Source organism: Ipomoea nil, unplaced genomic scaffold, assembly GCF_001879475.1.
Source record: "Ipomoea nil cultivar Tokyo-kokei standard unplaced genomic scaffold, Asagao_1.1 scaffold1407, whole genome shotgun sequence".
NCBI classification, from domain to species: domain Eukaryota; kingdom Viridiplantae; phylum Streptophyta; class Magnoliopsida; order Solanales; family Convolvulaceae; genus Ipomoea; species Ipomoea nil.
The window spans coordinates 4,995,004-5,018,970 of NW_017617835.1; the positions used below are offsets into that span (position 1 = coordinate 4,995,004).

General features: G+C 36.6%; 5 protein-coding genes across 5 annotated transcripts; 2 read left to right on the forward strand and 3 right to left on the reverse strand.

Annotated features, from left to right (window-relative positions):
- The first annotated feature begins 2,935 nt into the window (after positions 1 to 2,935).
- LOC109186666 (anthranilate synthase alpha subunit 1, chloroplastic-like) lies at positions 2,936 to 7,076 on the forward strand. The gene is made up of 11 exons (XM_019336754.1): positions 2,936 to 3,241; positions 3,563 to 3,747; positions 3,874 to 4,063; positions 4,785 to 4,936; positions 5,059 to 5,174; positions 5,270 to 5,516; positions 5,608 to 5,664; positions 5,758 to 5,910; positions 6,058 to 6,138; positions 6,237 to 6,323; positions 6,421 to 7,076. Exons 1-11 carry the CDS (start codon positions 2,953 to 2,955, stop codon positions 6,826 to 6,828), a joined length of 1,965 nt encoding a protein of 654 aa, XP_019192299.1. The 5' UTR covers positions 2,936 to 2,952; the 3' UTR covers positions 6,829 to 7,076.
- Positions 7,077 to 9,018: 1,942 nt separating this feature from the next.
- LOC109186667 (pleckstrin homology domain-containing protein 1-like) lies at positions 9,019 to 9,794 on the reverse strand. Its single transcript, XM_019336755.1, has 2 exons — positions 9,752 to 9,794; positions 9,019 to 9,709 (listed from the first exon to the last, which is right to left on the reverse strand). Exon 2 carries the CDS (start codon positions 9,667 to 9,669, stop codon positions 9,229 to 9,231), a length of 441 nt encoding a protein of 146 aa, XP_019192300.1. The 5' UTR covers positions 9,670 to 9,709; positions 9,752 to 9,794; the 3' UTR covers positions 9,019 to 9,228.
- A 1,611-nt stretch (positions 9,795 to 11,405) lies between these two features.
- Positions 11,406 to 15,927, reverse strand: LOC109186860 (mucin-5AC-like). Its single transcript, XM_019337030.1, has 5 exons — positions 15,288 to 15,927; positions 14,790 to 14,901; positions 14,181 to 14,295; positions 12,120 to 13,151; positions 11,406 to 11,923 (listed from the first exon to the last, which is right to left on the reverse strand). Exons 1-5 carry the CDS (start codon positions 15,466 to 15,468, stop codon positions 11,663 to 11,665), a joined length of 1,701 nt encoding a protein of 566 aa, XP_019192575.1. The 5' UTR covers positions 15,469 to 15,927; the 3' UTR covers positions 11,406 to 11,662.
- Positions 15,928 to 17,346: 1,419 nt separating this feature from the next.
- Positions 17,347 to 20,919, forward strand: LOC109186817 (arginyl-tRNA--protein transferase 2-like). Its single transcript, XM_019336971.1, has 6 exons — positions 17,347 to 17,703; positions 18,082 to 18,120; positions 18,285 to 18,435; positions 18,852 to 19,982; positions 20,073 to 20,391; positions 20,625 to 20,919. Exons 1-6 carry the CDS (start codon positions 17,541 to 17,543, stop codon positions 20,739 to 20,741), a joined length of 1,920 nt encoding a protein of 639 aa, XP_019192516.1. The 5' UTR covers positions 17,347 to 17,540; the 3' UTR covers positions 20,742 to 20,919.
- Positions 20,920 to 21,319: 400 nt separating this feature from the next.
- On the reverse strand, positions 21,320 to 23,468 carry LOC109186136 (protein yippee-like). Its single transcript, XM_019336052.1, has 5 exons — positions 23,195 to 23,468; positions 22,246 to 22,289; positions 21,884 to 21,992; positions 21,666 to 21,721; positions 21,320 to 21,571 (listed from the first exon to the last, which is right to left on the reverse strand). The coding sequence occupies exons 1-5, from the start codon at positions 23,288 to 23,290 to the stop codon at positions 21,499 to 21,501; spliced, it is 378 nt and encodes a 125-aa protein (XP_019191597.1). The 5' UTR covers positions 23,291 to 23,468; the 3' UTR covers positions 21,320 to 21,498.
- Between the last annotated feature and the right edge of the window lie 499 nt (positions 23,469 to 23,967).

A 23,967-nucleotide genomic window follows, 5' to 3' on the forward strand; every position in this document is an offset into this window, starting at 1 on the left:
GGTCAAAATGGTTTGACCCATTTATATGGTTGAAGATCGAACCCTCAACTTCATGCTTAAGGGACGAGGTGCGCCAACCATGTTAGTTATAACTAAAAACGTGTTACTAAAGCTAATATTACAATGTTTCACACTTTCATGCGTTTAAATGTTTAAGGATTAGAAGGAAACACCAAACCTTTTTTTGTCCCATAAGGCCACCCATTGGCCAATGGCGTTTCTTGGTGTTATAATCCATCACATATGAGAGCTACACTTTACGTTTGTGGCTCAGGTACGATTCTTATCTCTAAATATATCTAAATTAACCCAATAGTTCAGAAAAAATAATAAATAAAATTTTAATATAATTGCAGGGTCAAAAGATTGACTATTGTATATATGCGCTATGTTAAAAAGTCGGCGCCTGAATTAATTATTCTTGTAATTATTATGATATAGAGATACCATATAAACAAAGATTTTGCAACTTGAATATATAGTAAATCGTTGTAAAATTCGTGACAAACATTGGTGGTTAAGAATCTTACTAATTTGACCATGTTAGAAGAACATGGAAAAGAAAAAGAAAAAAGAAAATGAGAACACTGATGATTCTTTACAAGGTAGAACATGGTTTATACTTTTTCAATCATTTTCATTCCAAAAATTTAAACCCGAGGTTAGAACCTATGACCACCTATTTGGAAGAGAAATTGAGATGTCATCACACTACATGATAGAAATTAAAAGTACAAATATATAATAAGTGTGTATTTCAAATGTTTTTTTTTTAATTTTTAAATAGAGAACATAAATATTAGCTATATTACTTAGCTAGCCACTTGAATTGCATATGGAAATGACATGGTACAAAAAGGCACCTCATCAAACGTACAATATATAATGATTCCTCCGCACATTATAATTGTTTTCTTAAAGACTGCATTTCTCATTCAACACATGCAATAAGATAACATTATAGTACGAATAATTTTAGCGTAAGGCACAAAAAAAACAAAAAACAAAACAAAACAAAACAAAAACAAAAACGAAAACAAAAACAAAAACAAAACAAAAACAAAAACAAATAAATAAATAATGTTGATGGATTAGTGGATTTGAGAAAAAAAAAATAATAATAAAAAGAATGAAGCACCTTGCACGTAGAAATTATAGAAGCAAGATGCGAGATATGATTCTATGGTTATTATAGCCTGTGTTGCAAAAATCTCGTCTAATCGACTCCTAGGTACTTAGACAAGTTAATCGCCTAGCGTATCAGCATAATCGGTGGTTTAGGCGATCGATTGGCTAAGCGGCCGCTTAAGTCACTTGGCCTAAGTGCCGCCTAAGTCTCCTAGCGTTCAACTAGGCCGCTTAGACCGCAAATTAGCTATTGATTGCCTCTTTCTTAACATCATGATCTCTTATCTCTCTATTCTAAAGTTTGACCGCCATTCAACACAACAACACATGTCTTCTATCTTTGCCTAGTGTTTTAAATTATTGACTTGAAAAAGATCATTATATTTTGATACAAGTGGTCAACTCCGCGTGCATTTTAATTGAATAAGAGTGTTTAAATTTTACTTACTCATCAATATATTTAGATGTTACGTGACACCACGGGAGTACATATTGTAAAACAGAGAAATTTGATTCGTCCGGGCAAGAAAGGTTGGATGAAAAGGACACAGCAATTGTCTGGTACACTACGATGATGTTTTCTTCCGGCCACGCATGTATTAAACGTGCTATTCTTATTAGTCACTATTACCAAGTTAGTTGTTACATTATTCTGATTTCTGACTTTGCAAAAGAGCAGTAAAGGTTATTTGTTACTCCATATTAAATATATTTATTTTAGCACATCTAATTGAATTAGAGAAGAAAGTAAGCATCTAATTGTTGTTTCGAAGGAGAAAGTCACTCCCGAAGGTATGAGAGTTGGTTCAAGGAGAATTGTCACTTGTAAAAATTAAACCTGAGTTATTTTTAAGATCGTCTCCACAAATAAGCTCATTTGTCACTTGAGTTACCCCTTTGGATTAACATATTTTAATTAATTATTTATTTATTTAATATCAATCTAAAAATTATAATTATAATTATAATCATTCATATTAAATTAAACATGTCAACATTAATTTAATTGATAATTATAAAATTAAAATTAAAACAATATGTTATTAGAATTATACATTATACACTACATTAAAAAATTACATTGGATAAATTTTTTTTAAAAAAAATTAATAAGGAAAAAATGTATAAAAAAATAAATGAAAATAATAATAATAATAATAATAATAATAATAATAATAATAATAATAATAATAATAATAATAATAATAAGTTGGTAGTTGAAATGCATTATGCGCAGCCATAAATTTTTTTTTAAAAAAAAAAAAAACAAAAACAAAACAAAACAAAATAAAACAAAGCATACATTCAGAGTCGTTGCCAGCCGACAACCACTCTAAAGTGCCCAACAGGCATGTTGTAAGCATTCGCTTATGCGCACCACTTACCTTTTTTTTTTTCTCCAAAAACTATCACTTACAGATGTAAAAAATTTATCAAAAAACTCACTCTTCAATCAGAAAAAAATCTAAGCATCAGTTTTTGTATAAGTAAAACATCTCTAAAAAAACTTTGATAAAATTATTCTAACATTTTCTAAGGTAATTACACGTGAACCAAACACCCCCTAAATACTCTACTATTCTATTCTAACAAGTAATAAGTGAATACTATCCATTGAACCTGAAATCTACAATCAAATATTATAATTATCTCAATTATTTGAAAGAGGTTCTTAGCATTTTCGATATAAATGGAAGGTAAGTAGCAGATAGTAGTTGAAATTCATAATTTCGGAATTTTTTCATTTAAAAAAAAAAAAAAAAAAAAAAACATATCTTCTGCGACAAATCCGTCTATAAATACCCGTTTCGTTTGACGAGCCAAATGCATCTCTCAACTACCAAGTACCAACAATATTTCATCTCTCCCTCTCTCTCTCACACTCATAAAGAGCGCTTAGCTGTCAATAACCTCCCGAAAATGCAAGCCATCGCTAACTGCCAGCGGTTACTACCGCCGAGCCACCTCATATCGGAACTCCCGATCACCTCCATTGTTAGCCGGAGGAGCTCCGGCTATGCTCCCTCACTTCGTGTCCGTACGCTCCAACTCAAATGCAGCAGCTCACTTCAAATTCCGGTTACACGCTCCCCATATTCTCCTCCGTCTCTAGGTCTCTCTCTCGCTCGATCAGTAACTTAATCTGCTTCTTTTGTATCTAAAGGAATTTTTACGGTGCCGGAAACTGTAGTAACATACTAAAATGCGGTTTGCGATGAGAAAGACGACGTTAATTTTTGTTTTTCCCGTGAATTATGGCTTGAATGCGAGAAATTAATATAATATAAAAATGAACGGATTTAATATTTCGGTTTGAATTTTATTATTATTTTAAGTTTTTCACGGAATGCAAGGTTGAATTTCAGCATAGTCGTCGTCTCGGAAGTGGAGATGATCGTATTAATTTGTATTTTCGATCGGTTTACATTTTCAGATAAGGAAGAGGCGAAGTTCATTGAAGCATCGAAAACCTCAAATTTGATTCCGCTGCACAAGTGTATTTTCTCCGATCATTTGACTCCGGTGCTTGCTTACCGCTGTTTGGTCGATGAAGACGACCGTGAAACTCCGAGCTTCCTCTTTGAGTCTGTTGAGCCTGGCTCTCGAAGCTCTACTGTGGTAAGACATACATTTGCCAGTTCAGCGATGAACATAATAACCGATTGATTGTCAATGTAGCTTCTCAGTTATCGGACTTTCCGCCGGCAGTTTGCTTAGCTAGCATTGGATTTTTGTTTTGTATAGGGACGCTACAGCGTGGTGGGTGCTCAACCGACAATGGAAATACTCGCAAAAGAGAATAAGGTGACCATCTTGGATCATGACTCCGGGAAATTAACAGAGAAGGTCGTGGAAGACCCGATGACAGTCGCAAGGAGTATTTCTGAAGAATGGAAGCCACAACTGACTGCTGACCTTCCTGATGCTTTTTGCGGTAAGATTTTCAATTTCTACTTTATTCATCTCCGGGGGAATTGCACCTCTTAATGAGCTGTACTGGTCTCCCCTCTGGAAACCAGCCTTTTCTCAAACTAAATGCACAGTGAATTAGTTGGCCAACTACCAAAATGGCCATACAATGTGTGGCTGTTGAATCAGTTGCTGTAGTACTCATCCAGCTTTTACTTGGAAGTTCAACATAAATAACTTATCTAACATTTGCAGCTTTTCTATATGTTCATTTAATGATGGTATCTTAAGTCTTTGTTGCTATAGAAATTAGAATCATTTAAGGCTCACAAAAAGTTGTTCTCTATGGTAGTTGGTCAATGTAGAACAGCCTGTACAGAAGGTTCAACATCACTGGTTGCATGTGAAATGTTTATTAACTGTTAACATACAGTGTTTGAGAAGCAATTCTATAAGATGCATTCTAGAATTACTATATCTATTACATTGACTCCTCATCTCTACTCCCTCACTTTTACTTTCTGATGTAGCCAGGCCAACAATATAATGTAAATTATCTTTACCCTGTGGGTTTTTTATTTTAAAAAATGTCTATATAAAAAAATTGGATGAGGAAGTAGAATTTGAGAGTTCAAGGGAGTGTAAAATTTCTGAAGAATTTATATGAAGCTGATTGGAGGATAATGTATACAACTTATGCTTGCATCATAAATATGAAATTACTGACATATTTTGACAATAAACAGGTGGATGGGTTGGTTACTTTTCATATGACACAGTTCGGTATGTGGAAAAGAAGAAGTTGCCATTTGCAAGTGCACCCCAAGATGACAGGAACCTTCCAGACATTCACTTGGGACTTTATGATAATGTGATTGTGTTTGACCATGTGGATAAGGTATACAAGTATAAAGTATTTTGACTATTTTCTAATCATTTATATGAAAAGTTTATCATCATGGTCATTTTCTCTTTTAAGATACTGGCTCTGATTTAATTTATATAATGGTGAAATTGTAGAAAGCGTTCATTATTCATTGGGTAAGGTTGGATAGTTACTCATCTGCCTCAAAGGCTTACCGTGAGGGAAAGAAACAACTAGAAGCACTAGTGTCCAAAGTACAAGATGTTGATCCGTAAGTATTTGTCTGTTATGTAAGGTTTTTCTAATTTATTTGTTAGGAAAGATCACTTACTATACCACTTCTCTGTTTGTTGTTCACTTTTTCAGCCCAAGACTCTCTTCGGCTTCTGTGGATTTCAACACTCGTGAATTTGGACCTTCACTAGCCAAAGGTAACATGACAAGTGGGGAGTACAAGAACGCTGTTCTTAAGGCTAAGGAGCATATTCTTGCTGGGGACATTTTTCAAATTGTTCTCAGTCAACGCTTTGAAAGAAGAACAACTGCTGACCCATTTGAGGTGTATAGGGCATTAAGAATTGTGAATCCAAGCCCATACATGACCTACATGCAGGTTTGTTTTTTCTTTTCCCTGATACACTAACTTTTTTCTTATCTTAATACTTGATATGAACATGTTAATTTATACTCTCCTATTTTATCAGGCTAGAGGGTGCATTTTGGTTGCTTCAAGCCCCGAAATTCTAACCCGTGTAAAGAAGGTTAGATTAATTTATACCGATTCTAAGTGTTCAATCTCCTCTTATTGGAACCATCATCAAAACTTAATGGCCAAAATTTACTGTTTTTAACAGAATAGAGTTGTCAATCGGCCACTAGCTGGAACAGCTAAAAGAGGGAAGACTCCTGAGGAGGATGTAATGTTGGAAATGCTACTGCTAAATGATGAAAAAGAACGCGCAGAGCACACCATGCTTGTTGATCTAGGGCGAAATGATGTTGGAAAGGTTTGCTTCCATTTCCATTATAAAGAGATGAAGATTTCTTTATGGCTTTCTCTTTTAGTGGGTGCATAACTGAATAGTAAAATTGTGAAGACATAAAACTGAGCATTTGTTTATACTAGAAGACTAACTTTGCTGCAATTCATGTAGGTGTCAAAATCTGGTTCGGTTAATGTTGAAAGGCTCATGAATATCGAGCGATATTCTCACGTAATGCACATCAGCTCAACAGTAAGCACAAGTTCATCCCTAATCATAAAGAAGCTTATAGAGTTATTATACATACAGAATTTCGTATTTTACTTAATATGTGGGAAAATTTTATGCAGGTTACTGGGGAGCTGCTTGATCATTTGACTTGCTGGGATGCACTACGCGCTGCATTGCCTGTTGGGACAGTTAGCGGAGCACCAAAGGTTTCAACTTCCCCTCTCTTTCCCTTTTCCAGACTTATGCATTTCTCTTCATTGTTAAGACGCTTAGAGATTCATTTTCCTATACCAATTGATACAGGTGAAAGCCATGGAACTGATCGATCAACTAGAAGCAACAAGACGGGGACCTTATAGCGGTGGATTTGGAGGCATTTCATTTGTCGGAGATATGGACATTGCTTTGGCTCTCAGAACCATCGTCTTCCTCAACGATGGCATGAACGATACATTGTCCAGCAGGCGTAAGGAATGGATCGCCCATCTCCAATCCGGCGCTGGCATAGTAGCTGACAGCAATCCCGACAGTGAGCAGAAAGAGTGTGAAAACAAAGTCGCCGGTCTCAGTCGCGCCATTGACTTGGCAGAGTCCGCTTTTGTAAAGACAAAACGTAAACCGCAGCCTCCACCAGCGGTTCATATATACCATCCACTGCGGAAACAACTGCAAAAGGCACCACCAATGTCCTCATTGGAAGTGACAATTTAGGTTGTTTATTCGCTACCTAAGGATGTTACAAAGTGATATCTCGAGAATATACAATCCAATCTCCGGGATTGGATAGGAGTTTCCCCTTCAATAACCAAAAAAAGGGAAGGAAGCACCCTCATCTTTTACACTTTCGTGTGGGTCAATTTCGATAGGTTAGATTTCGACTTATTCGTATAGCATTCAAAAATGTAACATATTATCTAAATTATAATAAAGTTTTCATCGTATAAATTATTAAATTGTTATATCAAAGTTAGCTTTTTAATCCTCTGATGTGAATGGGTTAATCGTTAAGATGGCAACAGGTTATAGTCCTAGAGAGCCAGTATTCATTATGTTTTTGGTTGTGTTCAAAAATTATTCAGATGCAAACCTTATTCATCAAAAGAGAATATGATGTTTAAACAACAATCAAGAAAGTCGGTTTCCTTGTACTTCTATGGCAAGAGTATCATTTCTAGGAGCAAGGAAACCATCACTTCTTGCCAAAGGCAATAGTTCTATGGAATAGGGATGATCATTTCAAAACATTGGTTTGGCACATAAGAGTGTGCTTTGGATAGTGAAGGTAATACACAGTTTCTGAAGCATCATAGCTCAATTGGTTCCAATCCAAACAAAATTAAGAGTTCTACTTCACTAACAACGGTAGAGTATAGGATAGGAGAGATGTATAGATTTGACCTTGTTGTGAGCACTAGTGTACAAGCTTGTAGAGTTGTAGCCCGTTAAGGTACATCTCACGAGTCTTCTCCACTAAGGCTCTCTATGAAAAAGGCAAGTAGGCCCACAGAATTAGAGTAATCTTTAAGAGCATCTCCATCAATGGTTTTTGATGAGGTTTTTGAGAAAGCCAAGCTTATGTCGAGAAATGAGAATAAGTGAAAACTCATCTGAAAAAAGTTGGTTTTTGTCAAATTTTCGGGCCCCACCAAGAAAGAAGAAAAGCCGTGCTTAATCGCATGAGGCGCAAATCTCGCGCCCAGATATTTACTTTTTTTTTTTCTTTTTAATTTTGTTTTTCCTTATTTTCCCTCCCTCTATCTTCTCTTTCCTAGTCACACCTGCAAAAAAATCCTCAAAAACTACAACTATTGGAGATGCTCTACAATACACGAAACCCCAGATTGCTTGATACCGATGTCGATCCTTGGGCAATAGGATGCCCATCCCAGGAGTTCCTATCTAGCTATGCAATACACAAAACCCTCCAGGAAAAGCAAACTCTGTTTTTATATTGAACTGACTGTAACAAGACACCAACATAAGTTTTTATATTGTTTTCTTGCTGGCTGTGTGTCCTGCAACAATTTCTTATTCTTTTTCCCTTCTCTCTCTTCTTTTCTCTCCTTTGTTTATTTCCAGTCAATACCAAATTAGCAATATAAAGTATAAAATGTACAATAAACTCAAAGAGTAAGGTGGGACGGCAAAATTGTCATTTCTAATAAAGATTCCATACTATCAGGAAAGGTTAATCCTCCCAGGCTACCAGGACCACAATCTGATTAACCCATTAAGCTCAGAAACAGTAGTGGCAAGCAACACAGAAAATTCAATCAGGCCATTGCACCCTAATCCCGAGAATGCCCTCTATTCATGTCCTGGGGCATGCAAATGAGATAAATTGTGAGATGTGCCTTAATGGTTTAAGGGCTCCCCAATGATTATCCAATACAGTGCTTCCAGATCCAGATTCAATGGACTCAATCACAAATACAATCCTCAACAATTTGGTAATAAGAATTGCTTATAGACGATGGCATCCATGGAAGACACCGTAAATTTGCAACACAAGGATGAAGAAACATCTCAAACTGGAATTGAGCTATGGATTCATTAGTAAACACACCAGAAGAACCCCAGCTTTTCATGCGAGTTTGAAGTTTTTTGTCCCAACACAGATCAAAATCCTAAACTTCTTCATGTCCCACTAATTAATCGAGATGTTCAACAAGTAACACTACAACCGAACTCAAGAAAGGATCCTAAAGTTTGAGCTTTTACAGAAGTTAATCCAATCCAATCCAATCCAAATTAGCAAGGCACTAAAAGAACCTGAAACACTGATGCTATACAGTGAAGATATGAATAATTGGAGGTGATATCTTTTCACCTTCTACAATGGTTAAATTTCTTCAATTATAGTCCTAATTGAAGAAATATCTACAGAAGGCAAAACTTGAATTGAACAGGGGCAAACAGTAAAGTATACTTCATTCACCACAAATAGTATTTCATGTTTCAATCCGATACTTACAACTTCCATAGCAAATCATAAATACACATAGAAGCAAAAGAAGAGAAGCAATTCCAATCTCCAAATAAAATAAACAAAGATGAAGGAAGAAGCGCGATTAGGTAAACAAACAGGATTTTGAAAAACAAAAATTGAATTTATTTGCGGCTATCGTAATCGAGGATCTCGTTATCAGTAACTGACCTGGAGTGCTGAACTATGGATCGTCCGATGGAATTGATCCAGTCCTCCTTCTCCTTCTCGGAATCGGCGATGAAGTACATGGTGTCGGCGCGGGTGGAGAGCTCGAAGGCGAACTGCTTGTTCAGCACGTCCTCGGCGCCCTTCACTGTGAGGCAAGTGGCGACGGGGATGACGCCGCGGGGGCGCGATCCGCGGGTGACGTTGGACTCCTTGAACCAGAAGAGCTTCCCTTGCTTGAGCACAAACCAGCGGCGCCGCCACGTCTTGATGTACTCGCCCTGCTTCGTCAGCCACCCGGTCCGCTCAGGGCTCGACCAGAACTGCACCCCGTCGTAGTCCTCGCTCGACGCCGACGACTGCCCGGAGCCCATCACCGCTTGCCACAGGCTCGCCATGACGGCCCTTCAATGGAATCTGACACAGCAATTCCCAGAGAACCAAAAAATAAAAAATAAAAATAAAAAAAAAAGATCAACAAGAAGATAGATGACAGACAGCGATGGTCCGCGTAGGGAGCGTATTTGGATTATTATTTTCCTTCCCACAATTATTTTGGTTTTCTAGTTTTGGTACGAATTTCTGTACATATTCAGATATTCTTGAGAATGAGAAGACACGTATTAATTGTTTTTGTTTTTGTTTTTTTTTTTTTTTTTGAATGTTATAACGCTACTACAATGTAGTATTTGTTCATAACTACTTTCTCAAACTACTGAAGCACAAAGAATCAATACCACCTCCACTGAACTTCAAACACACAACCTCCCATATGGGAGTCGTGCCACATTGTTTTTGTTAATTTATTATAGTCCTTTTATAAAAAATAAAAAAGGAAATTAATTATTATTATTATTATTATTGTTTTTGTTAATAAAAAAGTAAAAAATCTCGAGATGAATCCTTAAGAGTTAATACCCAAAATAGTCCCTCGACTATGTCGTAATTACCAATTTGGTCCTCGACTATCATTCTTACCCAATTAAGTCCTCAACTATACAATTTTATCCAATTAAGTCCTTTGTCAATTTGACTGTTTGTTGACTGTCAAAAGTGGAAATAAAGTTGTAATTTTACAAGTTTTCTCCTTCCTCCTCATTTAGCAGCGCCAAACCATGTAGCAATAAGCTCCGGTTGGGTTCTAAACCTGTCAGTATCGAAGTAGTGGTTATGCATCGGATAGCCCATGAATTTAATTTCCAACGATTTTTTGACGATCGAAATCTGATCAGAGTGTATTGCTGCATGATTTGGCGCTGCTAAATGGAGAGGAAGGAGAAATCTTGTAAAATTATAATTTTATCCCGACTTTTGACAGTCAACAAACAGTCAAATTAATACAGAGGATTAAATTGGGTAAGAATTGTATAGTTGAGGACTAAATTGGGTAAGAATTGTATAGTTGAGGATTTAATTGAGTAAAAGTTACATAGTTGAGGACTTAATTTGGTAAGAATGGTAGTTGAGGACCAAATTGGTAATTATGGCATAGTCGATGGGCCATTTTGGGTATTAACTCAATCCTTAATTCGGAGTTTTTACTGTATGTAGTCTCATTCTCTACTTTCAACTTTTACTCTCACATTTAAAATATTAAAATATTGATGTAACACTTTAACAGGGACGCACATGAAAAAAATAACATATCAAAGTCCACCACATCAGGGAGTAAATTCGAGAGAGTAAGATTTGAAAATACATGTACTAAAACTCCTCTCAAATCATACTTCCTGATGTGACGAACATTAATAAAGTTAGTTTTTTTTTCATATGAATCCTAATACAAGTATCTAACATCAAAATTTTGTGTATAGTAATAAAAGTTTGGAGTAGAAAATGAGAGTAAATATATTGGAAGCTGAGGTTTGGGCAATTCAAGGGTTTAAATTGGCATGGGATAGAACTTAGAAGCCTTCGTTGGGTTCAGTTGTGGTCAACAATAATTCTGAAAAGACTATGAAGCAGTTGATTGGCCGGCCATCAGCTACAAGCTATAAGCTATCTGCATTTCGCCTGTTGCTGTTTTGTGTTGTAAAACCTGTTGGGGCAAAATACATTTTCCGAGACGTAATAAACTTTGATCTCACAAATTGCAATTTCATGTACTACTAAAGTCTAAAGCTACCACCCCAAGTAAAAGCAAGACAGTTGTTCAATTTCCTTCGTGAACAATAATATAGCATAAAAATGGATTCACCATACTCGGGTTTCTAATCGTACAGAAGCTCTAACTACAACACCTACCTAGTTCATGCATCTTTACATAGTCAAGCGAGATGAACATCGGGGTTAAAGTTTTCTTCTCCTGAAAAACAATGGTTGTTCAACTCGCGCTCGTCTTGCTTCAAAACTAGCAATACTACTCTACTCTGCAGCGTGGCAAACACAGAATTACCTACTACTATGGACACTGGGAGGAGATCGAGCACCTTTATCACTGCTAATTTCGCACTCACCTCCATGTCCATCAATGCACACAGCATTGTTATTAACACTCACTTCAGAACTAGCATTACTGCTTGTTGCAAGGGGTGAATCAGAAACACTCACCGTCCTGCTTCTACTAGGCCCGGATCTCACACTGTACATAGACGATGCTGGAATATTAGTCATTAATGGTCGTAGGTTTCCTGGGATGGTTCGCCTTATATCCTGTAATAAAAAAGAATTAAATAAGGATACTTAGCTGTGAAGAGGATGGATGCAATATAAATGAAATCCCAACTCTTCAATAATTTTTTTACTTGAGAAATAATATAATTAAGAATAGGAATGTGTTAGAGCAAATCACTGTCTTTGAAACCTTTGGAGTAATTTAAGTGTTGCTTAGAGTGGTGGAAATGCGTACCATATGCCTTATAGCCATATCCAAAGATTTCTTCGACAGTGTTCTTCCAAAACCTGTGCTGTCAGGTGAGGAAGACTTGGCAGATAAATTACTATTGGGTGAGCTTTTATTGTCTAGCCTAGGAGGAGCAAGCTTCCGCATATTTATCACTCTTTCAACCATCTTATTTCCCATCACAACAGGGCTCACATTGGCATTAGCTTTAGCATGTAACCGACTCATAGCTGGGACAGGAACAGAGCTTCCACTGTTATGAAGAACACCGTTAGGAGGACGTCCTCTTGATGGAGAACATGATTGTCTTCTAACTCTTCCGTTCCCAACAGGCTCAATAGATGAAGAACGGGCAATAGGTGCTCCAGGTCTGCCCCTGGTTGCTGAAGGTGGCCTGTCAGATATCGAAGTCCTCAAATTGGGTGGAGCATCTAGTGAGAAGCCAGGCATATCTGAAGGGTTCCAGGGTCTTGGTTTAACAGTTGGCGAACTGGCACGTGGTGGTGCAGGATTTCTTGCTGCAGTACTAGATGACTTGGTTATGGAGGAAGATGGAGACCTGGCAGGAGGAGCAGATGTATGTATTGCAGTTGATGCCACTGGCCGACGAGTTGGAGTCGATGCCCTGGAAGTTGACTTTGATCCAGGAATAGATGGCCTAGTAGTTGGTGTCGAGGATCTGGCAGTAGACCTGGAATTAGGTGTTGAGGATCTTGGAGGAACTGTGGACTTGGTTGAAGGTAGTGTTGCACGAGAAGTAGGTGTTGCAGACCTTGATGGTCTAGATGCGGTTAAGGTTGGTGTTGCTTTAGATGCTCCTGCAGTAGACATTCCTTTGGATGCTGTATTTGGTGTTGGTTTAGCTACTGAGGTAGATCTGGATGTGCTCAATGTGGGTCGACCAGTTGGAGTTGAAGGTCTGGACCCACCTGCAGATGAGGGTCTGCGAAGACCTGAACTTGAAGTATTTCCTGGAGATGAAGCTGGCTGTCTGGACATTAAATTACTTCTGGCAGTGGGCTCAGGTGGATTGGCTAGCTACATCCACAAAAATGAATTATAGAACGAAATCAGTATGTAGCTCCTCAAACAAATTTAAGAGAGGAAACAATCCCAAGCAAACCAATTAAAAAGAGTCCCGGCAACTTCCATTAAACTTTAGTGCTTTTGATACTGAAGAAGTCTTATTTCATTACTATTACATTACATAGTTTAGACTTTAGATATTAAGAAACTACTATATAGTTATTTAGAGACCACTAAATAGTTATTTAACTTATTACTCTTAGTTTTTGAATTAGTTTAGGTAGTTTAATTATTTGGAAACGACCAAATAATTAATCATTCTTAGTTTAGGGATCTTTGTAATCAACCCTATACAAGGGAGTATTATTTATTATTTAGAATAAAGAAAAAGCAGAAATTCAATCCCAAAAAGGGGTCTAAGGGAGTTTTGTGTCTCAAACAAACCCAGTGTTTTCTTCTTTTCCTTCTCCAACTATTATTCTTCGTTCTTTTTTCCCTTATGTTTCCTTGCCCCGTTGCCCGTGACGTGAGCATATAACAGCTTCAGAGGACACCCATCATTAGGAAAGATCTGAATGGGGCATTTCAACTTCTTAAATTAGCTGATTCCTCATATGCAAAAGACAATAAATATAGCAATGGTGGGGACAATAGAATACGCAACTATGATTTAATATCCTATCCTATCCTATACATTCCTTGGAAATAAGTTCTCCAATATGAATGAAGTTGCTCAGATTTATCAAATTCAAGAATTACTAAAGTAGTGATATCCTTAAGGACCTTAACCAACAATTCAAAGAATTTCTCCAATATGAATGAAGATTTTAAGATATCATAGGTTAAAATTATTAAACATATATTATCCTATGGATCAATGGTGTTCTCATCTAGAAACTAGTCACAGCCAATGGCCCAATGTACCTTTTTAGCAATTCACTGCCCTAATAAAATAAAAATACAAAAAAATGCATAGTCTAGAACAAAATATTTCAGCCATGAAATTTATATAAGAAATGTTTAATTCATGAAACATCTTACCCTAGACTTCAGTGCAGTTGGGCGGGCTTTTGGAGTCCCCAACTTATTTGCTACTCTTTTTTGTGATTCAGTTTCCAATGAAGGAAAAAGAGGAGTACCAGGAGGTGTCAAAAGCCTGAAACACAGACAAACAACACCTAAGAATAACCAGAAGTGCTATTACATTAGTTGCATAATGCCTATGAGCCTAGAAGCAAATAAAGAATTATCTGTGCAACATGCAATTATCAAGAGAAATACTGAATGCCATTCCATTTTTCAGTTCATGAAATATGTTTAAGCCATGTGATGGAGAGATCTACTCCTGAATACAGTTGCTGTGAAAAGAATCTTTTCTTGCATGTTCATTAGCAGAATAATTAAATAAATTTACATTCATTGTTATCTTAAATTGCATAACCAAAAAAAAAAAAAAAATTGCATTTACAGAGTAAAAAATGGAGATTGAACAAGGAATGTATAGGAGGTGTGACATATACATTTCAACTTAATCAAGAAACAAATGACATTTGACATTAATTTTAACACAAAATATTTAAGTAAGCCAACAAAAAGTAATCACAGTGAACACATGTTTGGCAAATAATGAGGAAAAAAGTAACCAATCACCAGTCATAGTCATTCTTATCATTCTCTGAATTGAGGAAATCATCTGCAACAGTTTTTCGGGCAGGCATAGCTGATGGAATATTGAAAACAGGAGAACTACCGGTGTTTGATCCTGCAAAATTTATAAAAATAAAAAAATAAAAATTAAAACCAGTAGCAAAAATCAAGCACTGAATGCCTCTTTTTTTTTTTAGAAATAGCATTCACCAAAAAGCAAGAAATTTTAGAAAGATGACAAAAAGAATCATGCAGCAATAATGGCCATCTAAACTGAGCATTACTTTAATGAATATGACTTGTCCCGTTACATCAACCAATTTATATTATTTCCAAACAAAATCTAACAGGAGATTCACCAAGCAATCAACCATTAATGCTCTGTAATGCATTGCCGACCCAAAACATAATAATCTAATAATAAATCATATTTATTAAAAAAAAAATGAAGGTTGCCTTTCAAAAAAAAAAAAAAAAATGAAGGTTGAGCATCTTCCATACCAAGTGGAGCATCAAACTCATCCGAGTTCTGAAGAAGAAGAAGATCGTTCCGTTCCTTCTCCCGCCTCCGCATTTCAAGGAACAATCCAAGCTCCTCATCCTTCTCTTTAATCATCGAGCTCCTTAGACTCCCCATTCTCTGCTTCGTCAACGACTCTTCAGCTCGGAAACTTCTATTCATCGCATACACAACCCGCAAACCCTCCAATCCTCATCAAAACGCCAAAGGCCACTAAAAAAACCCTAGATTCCCCCGCGAAACCGTGTAACGGCTCAAACGACGCCGTTTACCCTCGCAAATTCAAATTCAATATCCTCAGATCGGAAATCCAGCTCCGGCACTCCTAACACTCGTACCGAAAATCAGCTCCGGCGTTTCGCATTCTCCGCATGCATATGCATAAACCTCCTAAAGCCTCAGTCCACCGCGCAACAATTTTAGGAACCAAAACAAAACCAAACAAACAAACAAAAAAAATCGAAACCTAGAAAAGCTTCTGACACGTATACGACAGAAGAAGATAGATGACAGAGAAACGCATAGCTTCACCAACGCGGCATTGTTAAGAAACTTTGACGATAGAGAGAGAGAGAGTCTGAAGCTTTGACGAGAGAGAAGGAGAGAACAGCGGGGCGGATTTGATTATTTGAAGGTCGGAGAGAGAAGGCTCATGGTAATTGCGTAATTTATGCTGAAATCAGGGACAAAAGATTGGGCTTTTTGGGAAATTTTTTTTTTTCAACCCTCTTCTTCTCCCAAAAGGTTTTTTTTTTTGAAAACAATATTTAATGTTACCATTACCGGACAAAGCAAAAGGAATTTGTTCATGTTCGAATTTTAGTTTCTTCTCTCAAATATTGCATACCGAATCATTGAGTTAAGTCTGTGCTGTTTTTATTTTTTAACTGCATTAAAAGGGTGTCGTGAAAGGTTGGAGACTTGGAGTACATTCTAAATTTCTAATCCAGGGATAAGATAATTCGGAGGCCCAATTTGAGACATTACAGATAGCGTTTGGTTCGTTGGTTTAGAGAATAGAGACTATGATGATCCACTTGTTCTTCCCAAATTCAAATGACTATGGTTACTAATACTTAGTACTATTAGCATAATGGGTTGAATTTGTAACTTGTTTATAATGAGTTTTTTTTTTTGTCTATTTTTAATATGATTTGTTTTAGTTATGAGAATTTGCTATAATGAGAAATATATAAACAAAATTAACATGTTAGTAAATAACGTGTAACGTGTTTAATGATTATTGTACTTGTTAACACCTTCGAGTTCTTGTTCCACACTCACAAGTGGGTGATAACAATATTATTATTACTACTATATGATGCAATTCCTTATCACAAGTTTATTTATGCTTTTTTGGAGATTTTTGTTACTAAATCACGATTAACCCAAAAAAAAAATGAGTTCGGTTATGCTTATCTGAACAAAAACAGTTATGTTTTAGTTTAATATTAAAAATTAATTGATTCTATATTTTATAAACTAAATAAAAAAGGGCAATAAAACAATTTATAAATAAATAAATAAAAGCTAGTGTGGCAGTGCCAACCCAAATTGATATTAGACTTTTTTTGTTTTCTTTTTACTATTTGCTGTTAATTAGTGATAAATGATATATACTTTTTCAATGATGTTCATGTCCACAAATCTAGAATTATACTTGGATGTGGAATTTGTACATAGTGATGATAATTACCTAGAATTGTTATCATTATGTATAAAAGACCAGATGTAATTGTTAATTACATTATGTAATTTAATTCCTATATCAAGATTATAAGATAAAGATGATAGGAGTTTTTGTAATTGAGGTATAATTTTGTAGAAACATATTTGACAGACATATATTAACTGATCAATCAATAAAAAATAAGTTCATAACTTTATTTTGCTATCAGTCACGTAGTCCGTGTAATCAGACATCTAACCATACAAATTCATATCTATATATTTTTTTAATAATACAAATTCATATTTAATAAACAAAAATAAAAGCACTATTCTTAATAGACCCCATAAAATAGTGAATTTTGGATCTATCTATTCTCATCTGAAATTTCCAAACTTTCAACTAGTAATCAAAACGATGTGCGTATTAATGTCGCCGTGCGACCGCGACTTAACGACTACGTTGTCCGTGTTCATCGGTCGGCACTGAGAAATTCATCGTGCGTACAGAGAGTCTACATATAGAGAGGAACGAAACGAAACCCTAGTACGAACCGAGATTCGCGATGGCGGACAAGAAGGAGACGAGAAGTGTTGCCAGCAGCAGCAACAGCGGCGTCGCCGCCGGTTCCGGGAACAATAGAGGCGAGAGCGTCGTTATGGATTGCGGCCGCCGCAAAAGCTCGTGTGGCTACTGTAAATCTGGTAGTCGGACCAGTATATCACACGGTAGTTTTCATTTCTTCTGCTGTAGATTCCTGTCTCGTTTTAATTGCGATCGGGTGGGTTGCTTGATTGTTGTTGTTTGGTTTTTGGGGATTTTTAAGTCAGGTTTAGTGGTTTTGTTAAGAGTATGATCATGATCATGGACTTTTGTTTGAATTGGACAATGATGCATTTTGATCCAGATTATAACTTCGATGGGATTTCATCTTTGCTGGCTCTTTTGTGTTGTTGGACTGTATATGGTGTAAATAAATAGAAATTACAAGCTGATTTGGACATTATGCTTTTGAATTGTTCGTCTTTCAAGGCTCCAAGCCAAGATCATGTTGTGAATTGTTTACTTTGATGTTCATCCTGCAATCTTATGCTTCTAATTTCCAGGACTATGGGCAAACAGTCTGACTGTGGATGACTATCAAGGTTGGTTACCATACTCTACATTTTGTCTTTTCTATGGAACATAGTTGAGGAATGCTAATGGACCAATCCTTTCGTTTTCTACTGTTCCAATTTGATTCGTTTTGCCTAGTCAAACTGTTCACCTACTATGTTGGAGTTTGGATTTAGTACTTCCTTTTATACAGCTCTTCTAGATAGAGGGTGGAGAAGATCGGGATGTTTTTTATACAAGCCCGAGATGGAAAGCACATGCTGTCCATCTTATACCATCCGCCTCAAAGCTGGTGGTTTCGTTCCATCCAAAGAACAACGCCGAGTATTGAAACGGATGGAGAGGTATATCTCGAATTTCTTTTCTCTCATTGGCACAAGATGGTTCTCCTCTTCATATGCATCTGCAGTTCTGCATTAGGTGCACACAAACTGCCCATTTGTAGAAAGCAATGGAATTATTGTGATGAGTCGGATTTCTCACTCCAGCCAGTGTGCTTATTGTCGAGATAGCAGTTTGTGTTAGATGGATCTTCAACTGATTCCCCCAATGGGTTCATCTAATTTTCAAATTCATTCGTTTATACACATTCATTTGTCTCTGAAAGTTATATCATTGAGTTCTGAAGGGTTCCTGTGGCTTTATCTATTTCCATGTGCTTTAATGCAGGTTTAATGGAAAATCCTGAATTGATGATCAATTCAGGTTAATAATTTTAAGTTATGTTTGAAGTACTTATATGAGGCTTGTTTGCTCTTAGGTTTCTGGAAGGCTTGTCAAATAAACAACCAGAGGAGTTGATGGATGCCCAGACTACATCCAAGACTTTAGGCAGCAGCTCCTGCAAAGAAAGTTCAATCGCTGGATCGAAGGAGTCTTTGCCTACTTACCATGAAGAAAACAACCATTCTGAACAGTTTATACGTTATTTGTCAGAACAGATTGATAATGCCGTTCAAACATGTGCTGAGCGCGGTGAGATTTCCTCTGATGTTCAGTTACCAAAAGCTTCCATTAAGGAAGTTGCACCAGCTAAAAGAAAGTTACTAGTTGAAGGAGCAGAAGATCTCTTATTTACCAGCAACATCTCATTCCAGATTGTTGCAGTTTTAAGGCGATCCAAAAAGGACCACAGAGACTCATCAAAGGATGGTGTGCCAGCAAATGTGCAGTCTGCTCAACTTACTCCAAATGATGTTGCACAAAAACTGGCTAACTGTTTAAATCAGGTGGCTGTATCATCTGGTTTTGCAATTAAAGCTTGCAATGGCCACATTAATTTCTATTCTTCTGGCAAACAGCTGAATCCTGGTAATGTCCCAGGAAGAGACAAAGCCCTTCTTGTACAAAGTTGTACTAAAAAAAGAGGCTCTACGATGAGCTCAGGACACATTGAGGTCAAAAGACGCAAACTTGAGATCCGTCTTAAGAGGTCCAGTTTTGATCCTGAAGAATATTCCTTATATAGTAGATACCAAATTAGAGTGCACAATGATGCACCGGATGAAGTCTCAGAGAGTTCTTACAAGAGATTTTTGGTTGATACTCCCTTAGTATACGTTCCACCGACAGCAGGCAACGGTGTTCCTCCATGTGGCTTCGGTTCCTTTCATCAGCAATATTTGATTGATGGGAAGCTTGTTGCAGTTGGTGTGGTAGATATACTGCCTAAGTGTTTGTCTAGTAAATATTTATTTTGGGATCCAGATCTTGCCTTCTTATCTCTGGGAAAGTACTCGGCCCTGCAAGAAATTAGGTGGGTTAGAGAGAATGAATTGCACTGTCCAAGTCTCCAGTACTATTATATGGGCTATTACATCCATTCCTGCAACAAAATGACATATAAAGCAGCTTACAGCCCATCCGAGCTTCTCTGCCCTCTTCGTTATACGTAAGCAGCTTTATATTTGATATTTAAGAATAATTCAGTTACTGTAAACTATTTTGAAATATTCTCAATAATGATCATTTTCCTTCCTAGGTGGGTTCCATTTGAGATTGCGAAACCATTGCTTGATAGAAAACCTTACGTGGCTCTCTCTGATTTTACCACCCAAAATGGTGGCTCATTGCCATCCAGTGTGCATGATAGTTATGTTGAGGAACAACCTGATGATCACGCTCCAGGGGGTTCAAATGATATCTTTGTACATGCGGATGAGGACATGACTGAATATGATTCCGAAGATTCTGATGATGAAGAGGACACAGTACCAAGTGGCAACGTGTCAGATGATCTGGAAGATGGAGACGTTGGGGATGTTCTGATTGGGTTGACCGGAGTTCGTTTGAGGTTCAAGGTGAATATTCATTGATCACTCACATTAATTGCTCTTAGCATGCCCCCCATTCTTTCACCTCTGAACCTTATTTGCAATCGAGGATGCATACACTGAACCAGAAACACTACGAAGTACATTTGATTAACATTAGCATACTCTATGCGTTTCTTTTATTCATTACATTAACTATCTTATGAGCCTATTTATTTGTATTCTTGTTCTGAATCTGTTTCAATCTCGCATGTTGAAAGGATGTGCAACACGCTTTCGGTCCCAGAGAAAGGCAGCACATGACAACACAATTGCAAAGATACATGAGAGCTGTGGGAAGAGAACTCTCTGGGCACATGGTTTATTCATTGGGCTGATAACAGTCTTGTCATCTACAAGTTGAGTTTTCACCATTTTATTTTTACATCATTGCAATTTAGCTTATACTGGTGTAACCCCATACTTCAATTTCATAAATTTATGGTCTTCTCCAACATTTGAGCTCTAAATGTTTCCATTTTCAAGTGAATAGACTTGTCATTTCATTATGGCTCCATTATTGCATTACAGTGGGGCAAATTGTACACTTGTATTGTGGACCACTAATAAATACTTATTTTTAGTGTACTGAAGATTCATTTTTTTAACCTTGAGCAACCCCAACATCTATTTTTTTTAGGTTTCTTTTGCACACATGGAAGAAAGAGTCGGAGAGAGAATAAAATAGTTTTGCGAGTGCATTAATAGGCAACAATTTAACCATATTTTTGAGATTCGAACCCATGACCTTTAACATGATTTTGATTTTTGACACCAAATTGAAGCATGTGTTCCATCTTAACTAAAAGTCTGACATGGTTTTGATACCAAATTGAAGCATGTGTTCCATCTTAACTAAAAGCCTAAGTTGATAGTTGAACTACACATTATATGCTCAACAAAGCCAATGGCCTTGTGCATAAAGAATATGCACCCACTTCATATGAACAGTTCTGGCAAATTTAATGAACAATTATCCAGAGTTTTGAAACATGGGAATAGACAATTCCAGGATACAATAGTTCAATGAGAAGAATGGGGGTGGGTTGAGAATGTACAGTTGAGGATAGAATATATGATCTTAAGAGGTGATGATCAGACATAATCAGGGCCAACTCCTTCATGGCTTGTCCAGTAGCTGCTTCCATCAGGGCCAGCAACCTTAAACCTGTTCCAGATTACAAGGAATCTAACTAATCAATTCACTTGTGTTGGGCAATGAATGTAGCCCGGCGGGGTTTTTAAAAGAATTATCAACTGACCGCTCAAGGACCGATTTCCCTTCTTTGTACTTCTGATTCTTCTCGTGAGCCATTTCCTAAAAGAACATAGCCTCACTGTCAGTTTAAGGTTTTAGTTGAGATGGAAGACATTTCAATTTGCTATCCATTCCTCACAACTATGCATATAATTGCATATATAGTAAACACCAGTTTAGAATTTGATGTAAGAAACACAGTTTTTATCGGTCTGAACTCACGTATTTCCAGCCAACAATCGACCCACATTTGACGCAGAAAATGTCTGCAACGGTGTGCATACCGGTCATCATCATCCTATCTTCGTTCGGGCCAGAAGTGACATTCACTCTGTCAATTTAAATTTCAGCTTCCACAACACATATATAAGAGTTAAAAACAACGTTTTCTTTTGATTTCTATCAATACAATGCAATAAAAGATGCTCGATTGTTTTCGACTACTCAACTATGTTGTTATGCTTCCAAGATCAAGAAAATATATGATCATTCCAATGCATGAGCGGTCTGCTATACTATAATGTCACCACATTCACGAAAATCTTTGATCTATTTTTTGAGTGAGCAGAATCAAGGAGACTTACACCTTACTGAAGAGATAAGCCTTCCCGTGTCTGCAGTAAAAAGACTGAAGAAAAGAACCCAAAAAAAAAAAAAAAAAAAAACGGAGTCAGAGAAATTCTAACGAGTAGGTGAGTTGTGAGACTCCTACTCGTAGTGGTTGCAAACTCGGGATTTAATAACAAACTAACAACTGTTAGTCTTCCTACGCTAGAACACATTTTAACACAAATCACTTGATAAACAACCATAAAAATGCTTGCTTTTGTATACTTACAGACAAGAAAGACTAGCATTTAAAGTTCAGATAACGAAGAACAACTTTATCTCTAAAAGGACTAATGCAGTCGAAACTCCTTGTTGTTGTTATCGGGAAAGCTATCCCCGTTTAGCAATGCTCAGCCTCAGACACATTATCCTCTACAGGCAATTATTCAAACATCCCAATTCATAAAGATGCAGACAATTACATTAAATGCTGTGGCAAGTAGAACTCAAAAACACTTAATTCCACATTTTTACCATTAATTACATCAAATCCTAGAAGCCATAGGTTGTGGTTTCCAAATAAAACATCATGGGATTTATATAAGTGAGTACAACAACTATCAACACATTTGGTTCACGAAATACACCTGAAATGGAAAGGCATTCCCGGGAATAAGCTTATACAAGGTAAGTCTTTTATTTTAAGAGACGAGGAAAACCTGCAACCAGTACCAAATGGTGGGCACCGGGTAAATCCCGCTCTTAGCCAGTAAACAATCCTAGGTTGCCCATAGATAATCGACTCAAATTACCATTCATTGATTCATAATCCTAATTTGGTGAGAAACAACTACACATTTTAGCAGAAAAAAAATGCAGAATTCTCAAACCAAAGAACCAAAATTGTGAAATGACAGGAACATCTTTAACAGAAAGACTGGATCTTTGATTAGATTAAGGAAAATACGAAGTAAAGTAACCAACCTTGGAGACTATGTGGTCAGAAAGAGCAAGATGAGTTCCACAGTGCTTGCAGCTATAGATCTTTCCTTCGAGAGTGGATACAAACAGCCTCCCCATCTCTCTTCTTCTTCTTCTGTCAATCAAACGAAGAAAGAACAAATAAAACCGTGAAGTTTAAGGAAAATAATAGGAATGGGTACCCAGAAAACCGATCAACAAATGATCTGGGTCAGATACTTGGATTGACGGTGAGTGACGTGAACGTAAGAAAATGGATAAAAAAGGAAGACAGCAGAGTGAAGGCATTATTGGTAAAGAATATATTCTGACCCGGTTTTAACTTTGATTCTTTTATCGTTTGAAAATTTAAAGATTTTTAAATAAATGTAACAATCTCGCGTAAACTTTGTGTCTAGTTTGTCGTGGACCGTAGTCTCTTTGGCATTGCTTGATAATAAATTAAAACATGTGTTCTATTTTCATTAAAAGTTTAAACTGATAATTGGATTGCATGTTTAATTTTATATATATTTTATGTTCAACAGCAATAATACAACATAAATGTATTTTTTTTTTCAAAGGAACATAAATGTATTTTATTAATTATTACATACATAAAAATAAAAACCAAATTGTAAGTAAGATAAGTTACATAATATGTTAACTATATATATATAATCTGAACCAAAATTTATAATATGTGCTTAGTATAATGAACCCTATCCACGATATAGCAATTAAATTTTTCCCATCAATAAGCACTCAATTTTTAGACTAGTTCTAGTATATGAACT

Bases quoted from the DNA above. Each gene is read 5' to 3' on its own strand.
- LOC109186817 (XM_019336971.1), top strand. From the start codon at position 17,541: ATGGCGGACAAGAAGGAGACGAGAAGTGTTGCCAGCAGCAGCAACAGC. The intron at 18,436-18,851 runs GTATATCTCGAA...GTTTGCTCTTAG, and splicing joins GTATTGAAACGGATGGAGAG to GTTTCTGGAAGGCTTGTCAA. The intron at 20,392-20,624 runs GTGAATATTCAT...GCATGTTGAAAG, and splicing joins GAGTTCGTTTGAGGTTCAAG to GATGTGCAACACGCTTTCGG.
- LOC109186666 (XM_019336754.1), top strand. From the start codon at position 2,953: ATGCATCTCTCAACTACCAAGTACCAACAATATTTCATCTCTCCCTCT. The intron at 4,064-4,784 runs GTAAGATTTTCA...GACAATAAACAG, and splicing joins CCTTCCTGATGCTTTTTGCG to GTGGATGGGTTGGTTACTTT. The intron at 4,937-5,058 runs GTATACAAGTAT...GTGAAATTGTAG, and splicing joins TGTTTGACCATGTGGATAAG to AAAGCGTTCATTATTCATTG.
- LOC109186667 (XM_019336755.1), bottom strand. From the start codon at position 9,669: ATGGCGAGCCTGTGGCAAGCGGTGATGGGCTCCGGGCAGTCGTCGGCG.
- LOC109186136 (XM_019336052.1), bottom strand. From the start codon at position 23,290: ATGGGGAGGCTGTTTGTATCCACTCTCGAAGGAAAGATCTATAGCTGC. The intron at 21,993-22,245 runs GTAAGTCTCCTT...TTAAATTGACAG, and splicing joins GCTTATCTCTTCAGTAAGGT to AGTGAATGTCACTTCTGGCC. The intron at 21,572-21,665 runs GTCAGTTGATAA...AATCTGGAACAG, and splicing joins GGGAAATCGGTCCTTGAGCG to GTTTAAGGTTGCTGGCCCTG.
- LOC109186860 (XM_019337030.1), bottom strand. From the start codon at position 15,468: ATGAATAGAAGTTTCCGAGCTGAAGAGTCGTTGACGAAGCAGAGAATG. The intron at 13,152-14,180 runs GTAAGATGTTTC...TTGTGGATGTAG, and splicing joins CAACTGCACTGAAGTCTAGG to CTAGCCAATCCACCTGAGCC. The intron at 11,924-12,119 runs GTACGCATTTCC...TTTTTATTACAG, and splicing joins ATATGGCTATAAGGCATATG to GATATAAGGCGAACCATCCC.